At 40.6% G+C, this 14377-nt stretch overlaps 1 protein-coding gene across 1 annotated transcript in view; it reads right to left on the reverse strand.

Moving 5' to 3' along the window:
- LOC126155993 (sialin-like) overlaps positions 1 to 14377 on the reverse strand; it is a 194055-nt gene that overhangs the window by 88929 nt on the left and 90749 nt on the right. The window contains exon 7 of the mRNA XM_049916270.1: positions 13722 to 13949. Within this exon, the coding sequence (XP_049772227.1) occupies positions 13722 to 13949 (228 nt within the window). The remainder of the gene's footprint in view (positions 1 to 13721; positions 13950 to 14377) is intronic.

Genomic DNA, 14377 nt, shown 5'->3' on the forward strand with positions numbered 1-14377 from the left:
GCGCTCTTCGTATTAGTACTCAGCTTCGCAGCTAGGACGTGGGCACATAGACTGAACGTGGTCACCAACAAAGCATCCGTCAGATGAGGGTAGAGAAGTGTCCTACTTAGGCTATCTGGAGCCTTCGGTACCACCTCAGCGGATGCACTGTGTGTGGTGCTCGGAATATGCCCCATAGATATCACGATCAAATACAGAGCTGCAAGGTACTGGTTAAAGGTGGGGAGACTAGATAAGGTACACACAATAACCGGTGTGCCGATAGAGACGATACCTCACCTTAAAAGCTGGCGTTTGGATACATGGCAACGTGCGTGGGATGTAAGTGATAAGGGATGTAGACTGCACGACTTCCTCCCTGACATACGGGAGCGGTTGAGAATGAGACATATCGATCCCAGCCGCGGTATGGTACATTTCTTAACCGGACATGGACCTTATCCCACGCACTTAAACCGCGTGAGTCTGAGGCAGACACCTACATGCACATGCGGGGAAGAAGGTTCCCCAGAACACACCGTCTTTTTCTGCGGGCAATACGCGAACAATAGACATAGACTACACTTAGAGTACACAGATACAGACTTAGATATATACACAGCAATAAGAGACGAAGAACAATGGGCACAATTAAACGCACTGACAAACAGTATTTCAAAAACAACACATGAAGAGTACATGCGGACACGATATTACAGACATGCCTATGTGCAGCGTAACAACAATCTCCAGAGGATGGACAGCGATACCCACAGTGACAGCGAAAATAGTGACAATGAGGAGGAACAGGAAGAGGAAGCTGAGATGTGACAGTAAATAAGCAAAAGTTCTGGCGATCTAGCCAAGAAAACACCAAGTGCTGTACATGGATGGGTGGGCAACTAAAGTAGTTAATACATAGGATTAGTAATAAATGGGATAAGCAACATTATTTCTCTACTAATAACCATTTGTGTGTGTGTGTGTGTGTGTGTGTGTGTGTGTGTGTGTGTGTATGTGTGTGTGTGTGTGTGTGTGTGTGTGACCGGCGGTCAACGGCTCGAAGAAACCATTCCGAGGTATTCACCGTCAGTCACATTCGGTGATGGTACAAACAAATCTCTCCTCTATCCTATCTTCTTTTTATATTCTTCTTAAAAAAACAACAAAGTTTTGTTTACATTTCAACCTTAAATTATTGTTATTTTGAAAAGTATCATTCTTTGTAAATGTTGTAGACAAAACAAAAGAAAAGAAAACTGTAAAAAGATGAAAAACGAAAATTGTAAGATGTACGACCTGTTTTAAACATCAGGTAACAGGTTTATAATTTGTCAATAAATAAATAAAATAAATAAATGTGTGAGGCAATGGGGTGTGGACAAAAACATTCCTGAAATCGACTAACCTGCCCAGAGCCCCGACCTGAACGCAATGGAACACCTTTTGGGATAAGGCAGAAAATCGACTTCGCTCCAGACGCCATTGTCCAACATTCCCACCTTTTCTCGTTTTGGCTCTTGAGGGAGTATGAACTAACGTTCCACCACAGATATTCAGAAACCTGACTAAAAAGTCCCCAGCAGAATTCGAGCCGCAATAATGGCGAAGGATTCACACAATCTGTATAAATGTCCACCGATATGTATCCGGATGCTGTGGCCTCTGATCATTGGCAATGAACTGCAGATTAAAACTGACGATATTGCAAACATGTAGGAAATTAAGGAGCTGGAACCTGGATAATTTCAAAGAACCTGAGGTTGTTGAGTGTCTCAGAGTTAGCATTAGGCAACGTTTGAAACAGGGGAAGGGACTATAATAGAAGGCGAATGGGCAGCTTTAAGAGATTAAATAGGGAAGGCACCAGAGGGTCAACATGTAAAAAATATAAAAAATACAGGAATAAAACATGCGTAAGAAAATACAGACGTCCAAAAATGACAGTAAGTACAATATGGCTAATAGGAATATCTAAAGGATAGGTGTAAGGCTGTAGAAACATATATGACTAGGAAAAGATAGATACACCTCCAGGAAAATTAAAAAGAACTTTGGGGATAAAAAAAAGCAGTTGTCTGAATATCAAGAGCTCAGAAGGCAAGTCAGTACTAAGATAAGAATTGAAAGTTGAAAAGCAGAAGGAACATACAAAAAGTCTGTACATGAGAAATGAACTTGAAGGACAATTATCGAAATTTTTTCCTTTATTGTTATTTAAATTCCCCACGAAAGGGTTGGCTGACAGTGGATAAAATTTCTATTCAGCCAAAGGTTACAGAAATTTAAAAGACGTTGTAAAATACATAAAAACAGAAGAAATAAATTATGTTTTCTTTAATAGACCCAATGGTGGGCGATAGTAACTTTTTAGATGATTTTATGTTACAGTTCAAATACAAACACTGATTATAATTTTAATGACACTATGATATAATAGTGACGTGAGTGCATGAAAATTATCATGATTACTATGAGGCAGAATGACGAGTATGACTAGGACCCTGTAGAACCATGTGTAGCGAGTAATTGTCAGAGAGGTGGAGGATGGAGGATGGAGGAAAATGGAAGGATGGTGTGTTGTGGAGCAATGTGATTAGAGCTGTAACGACGGGAGTATTTGGCGAAAGATATCATCGTTGAGGAGTGAGAGTTAGTTGAAATTCCGGCAGGAGGAGATGGATGAAGCATGAAGGCGTGAGAGGTGGCACATGGATGCAGTGGTCCAGCACGGCACGAGAATTGGTGATCAGTGGGTAGCATACTGTGTGTCTGGACTGGATTTTGCGATTAATTCATTGTATCCGAAGGTGCACTACGAAGAGAGGAAGGTGTGGGAAGAGGATGAGTGGTATAGGATGCGAGCTGGGAAAGGTTGGCGGCTGCAGAAGTTGGGGCTAGATACTTCCATGATTGCAAGGGGCTTGTAGAATTTAGAGGAGGCGGAGATGGAGGCAACTTTGGCATAAGTGATGAGGGGGCGGATGTGAATTATAGGAGAAAGAGAAACGAACAAAAGTTATAAGTGAAAACAGTTCCGATACATCTGAGAGTGGAATAAATGTACTTCTACTATTGTTGCTAAGATTGTATGGTAGGCAACTTTCAGAGGTGGTCGTGTGGACCAAAATCAGGAAAAAAAGAGTCAGTAAACATGGGCTCTACAATGCATACCTAAGGAGCTGTGAGCAATTGTTCATCATTGGTACTGTGAAACACATCTCTGTTGAACAAGTACTCTTAGCTCTTAAGGTATGCATATTAGAGCCCACATTTACCAGACATTTTTCCTTGTTTTCCTCTACATAACCACGTCTGAAAGTTGCATACCCTACAATCTTAGCAACAACAGTACCAGTAAATGTATTCTACTGTCAGTGGTATCAGAACGGTTTTCACTCATAACTTTCAACTCGTTCGTTTCCGGTACAGGGTCCCTTACATCAAACTGATATATTTATCCTTCTCCATCATCCTAGAATGTCTGTAACATAATCATAGAATCACCCCGAATATACATACATTTACAAACGCCGGCGGCTATAACTTCGTTGGATGACGTTTCCCAAACATCCGTTCCTATGTAAAACTTGATCTACTAAATACCCTCTACAGTCTCCAGGAGTGTGTAACATGAATTGTAAAACAACCTGGGTATAAGGCAGACGAAATACCCTCAGACTTCAAGAAGAGTGTAATAATTCTAATTCCAAAGAAGTGAGATGCTGACAGGTGTGAATGATACTGAGCCATCGGTTTAATAAGTCATGGTTGCAAAATACTGACGCGAATTATTTACTGGAGTAGCAGGCCTCGGGGAAGATTAGTTTGGGTTCCGAAGACTTGTATGAACACGAAGGGCAATACTGGCACTATGACTTATCTTACACAAGACGTTAACGGAAGGAAAACCTACGTTAATTGTATCTGCAGATTTTGAGAAAGCTTTCTACTGCGTCGACTGGAATAGACTCTTTGAAATTCTGAACATAGCAGGGATAAAATTCAAGAAGCGAAAGATTATTTACAACTAGTACAAAAACCAGACTGCAGTTATAAAAGGCGAAAGACATAAAAGAGAAGCAATGACCGAGAAGGGAGTGAGACAAGATTGTAGTGTACTTCCGATGTTATCAAATCTTTATATTGGTCAAGCAGTAATGAAAGCCAAGGAGAAATTTACAAAGGGAATTGAAGTTCAAGGAGAAGAAATAAAAACCTTACTGTTTGTCACTGACACTGTAATTCTGTCAGATACGGTAAATAACTTAGAAGAACATCTGATCGGAAAGTATAGTGCCTTGGAAAGTCATAAGATGAATTTAAATAAAAGTAAAACAAGGGTAATGGAATGTAGTCGAATGAAATCGGACCATGCTGAGGCAACTAGACAGAAAAAGACATGCTAAAAGTAGTCAATGAGGTTTGCTATTTGGGCAGAAAAATAACTGAGGATGGAAGAATTAGAGAGGAAATCTTGACAATAGCAAGAAAAGAATTTCTGAAGAAGAGGACTTTATTAACATCAATATATGGGAGTGAAACGTGGGCGGCGAACAGTTCAGTCAAGAAGAAAATAGAAGATTTTGAATGGTGGTGCTACAGAAGAATGCTGAAGAATAGACCGTTAGACCACATAACTAACGGGGAGATACGCAACTGAGCTTGAGGAAAAGCAAATCATGGCACAAGCAGACTAAAAGGTGGGACCGGTTGATAGGACGCCTCCTGAGGCATCAACGAATAATCAATTTGCTCACGGAGATAAGGTGAGGGGAGGCGGCAAATTTGTAAAATGCTCGACTATAGTAACCATGTTTAAAGGGATATCGGTTGCAGCTGGTATTCAGAGATGAAGAAACTCGCACAGGATAATGTAGCATGGAGAACCGCAACAATCCAGTCGTCAGACTGAAGACCACAAGAACAAGCAATAGCTCTCAATGAAAACCTTCTTTTCGTAATGACAATAGATCTTCGGTCTAAAGAATACTTTCGTGATTAAATGTCATTTCATTAGAATTAAGATATCAAATAATTTTGTCAGGTACATTTAAGGAAATTATTGATTCATAAGTTTTCTGCTGTGTGGTAGTTCCACATCTGTCTCAGCTGGTTTGGAGCGCGGTATCCCAGCGATTAGCTCGTTTATTACGTTACGGTATGTCTGGACATCGGCGTGGAAGGTAATTTGAATCAGTTTTGGAGCAATTAGGGCAGTCTAACCTGCAAATGAAAGTGTTAATGCGTTGCGATGCTATTGTTCTTTGGCGTGAGCGTAGTGATTTCAGCGACAACCGCACCGATCTTCCGGTACGTGAATTTTTTCATTTTTTTAAAAGTAGGAATTTACATTTTAGCTACTGCCAGGAAAATTTTATGTCGTGACGCGCTTGCTAATATTCCTCAGTCGTAACATACTCATGTCTACAGATCGTGAGAGTTATTCTTAGGCTAACGAAATGCTTGAAACAGTGTAACTGGTTCGTTTGGACACACGGCCACATTAGTATATAATTAATTTTTTTAGAGTCTGATCCTTTCTATGAGCTTTTGAAATCATTATCAGTTTCAAAGTCAAATGCTCTATTCATTAAATTCGTGTAACATTTTATGAACAAGTTGAGAGATGAAGTGCTGTCAGCGTAGTAGGAAGCTGCATGTTCTCCTCTCAGAGTCGATTAACATTGGAACTGGCGCTGTGTTACTGAAACCCTTACGTACACTATCACACGGTCAAAAGTCTTACCGATGGCAGGAATCGTGGACGTCCGAAGGCAACCGGTTTATTATCTAACGTCGAGTATGCTTTGTCAGAGCTGACAAAACTTGTACGTTCTCAACCAGGATAACTTATCGCATTTGGCAGTTGCTCATTAACTGTGGGTGAGATAGTACACAGCGACAAGGACATAGAGGCCACGTCAACAGACACTGAGTATCCAAAAGTTATAAAGTACGTCAGGGGCACGTAGCTACAGTAATGTCGAATCATTTCAGTATTGTCGATCTAGATATACTCAAAATTTGGCGCGAGGGAGATTGTTGTTGTTTCAATTGAGACAGAACATGTGCTGCAGTGGGTTAGTTAGAAGGAGCGAAATTGCTGTCATTTGAACTCTGAACCTAAGTGGAGGGCGCTGGAGCTAATCTTTTGATGCTGAGGCTTGAACCTGTATGACCACGTGCAGTAGGTGACAAGATACTTGCACTGTAATTTTGAAAATTTACTGACCCTGAAAATGCAGTATAGTTCAGTAGTGTATTATCTTGCCTTATCACACTCGTCCTCTGATCACATGAATCTAAGGGAGACGCACAGTCGTCGCCGCTTTAAGACCGGTTCTCACCAGAGAGCGGTAGCGCGGCACGAGGCAGCGGCGAGGGTTTTCCGCGGGGACGAGGCGGCTCGTGGAGTTGCCGTTCTCACCTGGAAGCTGCAGACGCTAGCGGTAGCCCATTACCGCCACTGAGGTATGGGGTGTGACCCACAGGAGAGCGCGGTGCATTATGTTAACTGTACCATGAACATCAACAAAAGCAAAACGAGGATAATGGAATGTAGTCGAATTAAGTCGGGTGATGTTGAGGGTATTAGATTAGGAAATGAGACACTTAAAGTAGTAAAGGAGTTTTGCTATTTGGGGAACAAAATAAGTGATGATGGTCGAAGTAGAGAGGATATAAAATGTAGACTGGCAATGGCAAGGAAAGCGTTTCTGAAGAAGAGAAATTTGTTAACATCAAGCATACATTTAAGTGTCAGGAAGTCATTTCTGAAAGTATTTGTATGGAGTGTAACCATGTATGGAAGTGAAACATGGACGGTAATTAGTTTGGACAAGAAGAGAATAGAAGCTTTCGAAATGTGGTGCTACAGAAGAATGCTGAAGATTAGATGGGTAGATCACATAACTAATGAGGAAGTATTGAATAGGATTGGGGAGAAGAGACGTTTGTGGCACAACTTGACCAGAAGAAGGGATCAGTTGGTAGGACATGTTCTGAGGCATCAAGGGATCACCAATTTAGTATTGTAGGGCAGTGTGGAGGGTAAAAATCGTAGAGGGAGACCAAGAGATGAATACACTAAGCAGATTAAGAAGGATGTAGGCTGCAGTAGGTACTGGGAGATTAAGAAGCTTGCACAGGATAGAGTAGCATGGAGAGCTGCATCAAACCAGTCTCGGGACTGAAGACCACAACAACAACAACAACAACCATGAATCAATACGAAAGAGAGACGAAGGTGGGTGAAGACATACCAATATTTAACCCATTAAGTGCCAATGTCCTATTTTGAGGACAGAGCACATATTTATTTATAAATACACAATAAATTATTAATTTGCAACTATTACTGTTCTACATCATTTGTTGATGCTTTTTATAACAAATGTATGCTTACAGGAAATTAAAAGTAATAACTCCTACCGTTAATTGATTATTGAATACTAAGACACACTTTTCGTTATTACAGGTATTTACTTTATCGACAATTTAGTAATATTTGAAATATGTGGCAAAGATCTTTTTGTGATTATTTATAGTCAACAATGTGTCTTTTAAACTACTTGCATTGTTAGCTCAATTGGAGTTATATTCATTGCTTTCCATTGTTATAAAATTTGATGTACTCGAAATAGGACACTGGGACTTGGTGTTATCATTTCAGTTATTTGTATTGCTGCACGTTCGAATATGAAACTCTGCTACTGCTACTTTCTTTTTAGAACGTGGTAATTTTACCAGATTTTGTTGCTGAGGTAAGTAACGGCCCCTCTTTTATATACAGGATATGGAGTTACTTTGAAATTTGCAGTGTATTATGTAAGTATATTTATGAATATGTTACCCATTAGTAAATAATACAGTTCAAGATGGACAGAGGTATTTACACATTCCATTTTCTGTAGTCTGTGTTAATGTATTATTCTTTCATTTCACTTTATTTTATTACATTTTATTTCATTTCATTTTATATAGATTATTATGATCAAGAGTAGTCCTAAACATGCTGGACTGCATTGAAAAACCGCAGAATCATTGTGTGTACTTTGACAATTTCTTCACTAGTAGAGATCTTCTGATTCATCTGAGAAATTTGGGTTTTCGAGCAACTGGGACTGTCAGAGGGAATCGAGTTGGTGGCTGTCCACTACTGAGCAGCAACGAACTGAAAAAGACAGTTCGAGGAAACTATGACCACCCGTTCGACAGGAATGGTGAAGTCTTATTTGTTCGATGGCACAACAACAGATGTGTTACAATTGGTACAAATTTTGACAAAGTTGAACCTTTGGGAGCAGCTACGCTGTACAGTAGACAAGCAAGTAAGAAGACGCAAGTGCAACAACCTGCCGTTTTGAAGTCGTATAACGCGTACATGGGAGGTGTTGACCACTATGACTGGTTAGTTGGAAAATATGCGACGGTAATTAGAGGGAAAAATGGTACTGGGTTCTATTTACACGTATGCTGGAAGTGGCCCTCGTAAATGCCTGGCTCTTCTACAGACTAGTACATGGGAAAAATGCACTGGATTTGCTGGATTTCAGACGTACTGTTACAGTTACATATCCGAAATTGGACACTGGAAGACCGAACATTAGACGTCCAATGGAATACCCATCAAGTCAGTTGAGAGGGATACCGGACATCAGGTTTGATGGAAATGGTCATATGATTGACAAAAGAAGCACGCAAAGAAGATGTGTAAGAGCTAAATGCAACAGGAAACCAAAACCATATTGTGTTAAATGCCGTGTAACACTGTGTGTGAAGTGTTTTGTACCATTTCACAAGAAGTAAATAGTTAAGACTTGAATACAGTTTAGTATGCTATACGATACTGTTAGATCCCAGCGTCCTATTTTCAGGACGGCCATTATATCAGCATGTATAAATATTCTCTGGCTATTTTTGTGCTTCTTGTGGTTCATACACTATGTACATTATAATTAAGGAATAAAAAATTCAATTAAAAAAAATTAATTTGGGACTTAATGGGTTAATTTTTTTTACTAAATTTTCTTTCACATATTTCATTATTCATGTTCCCTTATTTCAGATTGGATGAATTACCGTTCACAATCGTTCCCTAATTCATTATATAGTCGATAACATTTAGAAAACCGATCACCCCACAACAAAAACTTGCTATGACTCTCATAACAGCTTTCGGTATTGTAATCTGCAGTTAAAAATGTGTGTGAATTCCTTAGGGACCAAACTGCTTAGGTCATCGGCCTCTAGACTTACACTCTACTGAAACTAACTTATGCAAAAACAACACACACACACACACACACACACACACACACACACACACACACACGCCCGAGAGAGGACTAGAACCTCCGGCGAGAGGAACCGCTCAGTCCGTGACATGACGCCTCAAACCGCGCGGCCACTACGCGCGGCCACTCCGCGCGACTAATTTACAGTACCTAAATGCAGTTTACTGTAATGATAGTTTCAGTTTACAGCTGAAAATGTGTGACAGTTCATTCTCAGTAACTGCTATATTAAAATCAGTGTTGGTTTTTAAAAACAATCATTGAATTAATATCACAGTAATCAACTCTATCTCTAAACTGCCATTAACATTATCATAGCAAAGATAGACGTAAACCCAACACCCACCCACGGCAATGGTACAAATCAACATGCCTACCTACCCCATATATAGTGAGCCGATTGAAAGAACATACGACAAGAAAAAAGAAATTATCATATGGTTAAGAGAGACAAAAATTTCAAACGTTATGAGAGACTGGAACTCGATAGCAGAGATAGGAAGATAAAATAACAGGGGAACATGGGCTCAGGGGAAGGACTGAAAGAGGAAGCCACCTGGGAGAATTTTTCACAGAGCATAATTTGATCTATATTGTTGTGTTCCATCTCTTTTTTCGCATTTTCAAATTTGCCAGATTGTAAGAGGGTGCGAACGTTCCACGTACCAGTCTTAGATTTTCCTCTTTCCTCTACTTTTTCTTTATCTTTACACTTTCAGTTATCCTCCATGTACTCCCCTTCCGGAGATCTGACTGAGGGGACGTTTTACCTCCGGAATCATTATTTTGCACTTAGAGGGCCATGTCAAGTGCGCCTTAGGTATAGTAACATTTTATTCAGGCGAGGAAAAAAACGGAATGAATGGAGTAGTTATCATGGTAAAGGAGAAGGTAAAAACTATGATAATGAAGATGGAATACATAAATAGCAGACTTATGATACTGAGGTTGAAAGGCCACAAGAAAGACGTAGTTCAGATACAAGACTACATGCTAACAAGTCAACACAGCAACGATGAAACTGAAGGGTGCTACAGCAGAACTGAATCACTGGTGGAGAGAGAGAAGAAAGAGGCGTGCATAATAGTAATGGGAGATTGGAACACGGTGGATGGAGAAGGGAAAGACGGAGATGTGGTTGGAAAGTTTGGATTAGGTAACAGAAACGAAATAGATGCGAGAATGGTCAGATTTTGTAAGGAAAACTCATTGGTAGATGGAAACACGCTTTCTGAACATCACAAAAGATGACGGTAAACATGGACATCAAATATACACAATAGCAGATACCAGGTCGATTACATACTAATACAGAGTAAATTCCGGACATGCATGAGAAATGCCAAGGCTTATCCAGGAGCAGATATTAACTCTGACCACAACTTGGTTGTAGCAGATGTGAAGATTAGATTGAAAAGAATGTTGGTAGGTAAAGTGAGAGAATTTTAACTTAGATGCTCTAAAGGAAGGAGGAATAACCAAAAAGCTTGAAGAAGAGTTCCGAGGCAAGTGGAAACTTAGAGAAAAGACAGGGGGCATAAATGAACAGTGGAACTAGTTCAGAGACACCCTGAAAGCAACCAGTAAAGATGTCGTTGGTCTGATGAAGTGCAGGGGAGAAGGAAAACGTCGGTTACCGATGACATGATCTTGAAGATGACAGAAAGGAGAAAACGGAAAAACGCACAAACTGATGAAGGAAAAGGCAATACAGAAGACTGAAAAATGAGCTGGGAAGAGTAACTGGTCAGGCCATGGAAAAATGGACGAGAAAAATCTACTCAGATACTGAGACACTGGAAAAAGAAGGCAAGTATGAAAAGATGTATCGAGTAGCCAAGGAAGTAGTATTTCAGGGAAGGAAGAAATATGGAGATAGAAGGGAAAGATGGAACTCTTAAGTGACTCACACGCTGTTCAGATGGTAAGAATATATTGGAACTCTCTATGAAGCGGATAAAAGACCTTACGATCTGCAGATTGAGAAGGAAGAATCAGTAAATGAAGATGAAAAAAGAGATTGTATTCTAGGTTCAGAGGTAAGTGAGGCATCGGGAGACCTTAAAAGCAACAAAAACTGTGGTGTAGATGACATTCCGACAGAAATCTTAAAGAGTTTAAAAGAAACAGGCGAAAATGAGTTGACCTCTCTTGGCAACTACATCTATGACAAAGAGGCATGGCCAGAAGACTTTCTCGTAAGTATAATAGTCCCAATCTCAAAGTCTAATAATCCCAAAAGTGTGAAGACCCCAGGACAATAGGCCTAATATTGCAGGCAGAGAAAGTAGTTCTTCGAATTCTGAATAGGAGGCTATATGGAACACTGGAAGGAACACTGGCCGAAGAACAATATGGTTTAAGAAGGGGAAAGGAAGCATGAGATGCCATTGGACTTCTAAGAACTATCGACGAAAGATACACAGAAAAGGGCAAAGAAGTGTATGCTGTTTTCATACACCTCGAAAAGGCCTTTAATAGAGTGCAGTGGGATAAGCTGTTAAATATCTTGAAAAAGAAGGGAATAAGGTGGAAGGAGAGAAGATTGATCGAAAATCTGTACCTGAATCAGAAAGCTCCGGTACAAATAGGTAATGGGATCTCTGAAGATAACAAGATTGGGATAGGTGTTAGACAGGGCTGTTGTCTCTCCCCGATCCTATTTAACATCTATCTGGAGGAAGTACTGGAAAGCTGTTTGGATGGGACAAGAGGCGACATGATAGGTGGGCGGAAAATTGAATGTACTCGTATAAGATTTGCAGATGACATGGCGATCCTTGCAGAAAATCAAGAGACGCTGACTCAAATTCGAAGTGACCTTAATTAAGCCGGTGCAGCATATGGCATGAAAATTAATAAAAATAAAACCAAAAGCATGATCATAGGCGTCCGCAGCTCGTGGTCTAGTGGCTAGCGTTGCTGCCTCTGGGTCACGGTGTCCTTGGGTTCGTTTCCCGGCCGGGTTGGGGATTTTCTCTGCCCGGGAACTGGATGTTTGTGTTGTCCTCATCATTTTATCATCATCATTCGTGACAGTGGCTAGATTGACTTGCTAAAAGATTGGACTGTATAAAAAATTGGGACTTCGTATGGGCGCTGATGACCGCACAGTTGAGCGCCCCACAAACCAAACATCATCATCATAGTCATAGGCCTAAAGGAAAGAAAAGTGAGAATTAAGTTGGGGTCAGAAATCATAGAACAAGTAAGAGCATTCAAGTATTTGGGAAGCTGGATTAAAGACAACATGGATTGCCAACAAGATATCAAAGTGAGAATGGATCTGGCGAAAGAGGCACTTTAAAAGCAAAGAAGACTCCTAACTAGTTGTTTAAACAAGGAATTAAGGAGGCGACTGGTTAAGCGCTTAATATGGAACGTGACCTGTATGGAGCAGAAACGTGGACTTTGAGAAAGCAGGATGAGAAGAGAATTGAAGCTTGTGAAATGTGGATATAGCGTAGAATGGAGAAGATCAGCTGGACTGATAAAGTAAGGAATGAAGAAGTACTGAGGGGAATTGGAGAAGAACGGAGGATGCTGCTGACGTTGAAGAACAGGAAACTAAACTGAATAGGCCACAATCTAAGAAGAGATTGCCTTCTAGTAGAGGCAACTGAAGGTTTCGTTCCGGGAAAGAGAGGGAAGGGCAGAAGAAAGGTTCCAGATGCTGGATGATGTCAGCAGGCCACAGGGAGGATACCAAAGAATGAAGAGGAATGAAGAAGACAGAGAAGTATGGAGGGCTATTGCTAACACTTTGCTTACGGGTCATGAAAGAAGGATGCATATGTGGAACAGAGTTTTCGAAACTAGATTTTAAATTGTGAGAGTCTTCCAGGTGCAGATGCAAATTGACGATAATTTATTGGTTATGAACAATAGAATACAACGAACGAAAAAGGTAGCAAGTTAAAGTGATGGAACCTGATTAAGTTCCGGTTCAAAGTTTGTTGATGATCTTAAAGGGATCATTAGGCGGTGACTGACTGTAACAGAGGAAGAAATTCACTACAAGTAGAATGGCCACTTTTGGGAGAAGAAATAGTAAAGGCTGCAGAGGATAAAACATTTTTTATATAAACGTTAGTTCCAACCTTTTAATGTTACCTCTCTAGTTCGTAGATTTGACCTGAAGATAATGTCAAGGAGATACAAGTAACCAGGAGCAATAATAAAAAAAGTGAGCAAGAGATGACTGTTTTATTGGGTCAAACATGGTCGCAGACCAGCTAAACTTCATTTTGTCTATAGTACTGTCATCAGTATAATTTGGCACCTATGGCATTAAATCAGACATGCTGATGTAACAGCAGATTATCTTCCTTAGCTAGATGTGTGCCTCCACCGGCCAATTCGACAGCACTTTGGAGCTACCCCATTTGGAAAACACCTGTAGCCACTGCTGTAACCAGCTGGTCCAAGCATGGAATGACTCACCATGCCAATGCTCCAGCCATGTATGTTCCTGAGGTAGGTGGGTGCCTGTGTCAGCAGGGTGGACAGCACCCAGAAGCTGCCCCACTTGGCCAACACCAGCAGCCACACCTGGCGTGAGGTCAGGATGTGTCCCCATGGAGTTGCTGGCTGAAACAATATGTAGTTTGTTGCTCTCGACTGGTAAAGCTCCGTTTCCTGGGTCACATTAAAGCCATGAAAGAACACAAGCTGTCAACAAAGAAGTTATCATGAAACAATGTCTCTCATAGCAACTCCATGTCAAAAGATTTTAGTTCAATCCATTATAATAACTTTATCTAAAAGTTAGGCTTCCGAAAGTCTCCCAATATACACTTACCAACTCCTTCAGCATTTCTAACTACTTGGAAAATGTGCTAAACAATTCTTCCTCGGGAATGTCAGTCAACTCACCAATGTACGACGCAGTAGTTTCTTTATTTGGAGGGCGTTTCCGCCCTGTGAGCGCTTATTCGCTACTGGGGAATAAGAAGAAGTCCCAGGGTGCCAGTTCAGATTAATTAGCGCACTGGACAGAAAAATAGTGACCCGCAGCAGACATCTCGATGATACCATGTAACACTCGCTCTGGCCTTGATAATCGCCTCAGTTCGGCGAGGAAGAGGTCAACAAATTTT

The sequence above is a fragment of the Schistocerca cancellata genome, chromosome 2, assembly GCF_023864275.1.
Source record: "Schistocerca cancellata isolate TAMUIC-IGC-003103 chromosome 2, iqSchCanc2.1, whole genome shotgun sequence".
Taxonomy (NCBI): Eukaryota; Metazoa; Arthropoda; class Insecta; order Orthoptera; family Acrididae; genus Schistocerca; species Schistocerca cancellata.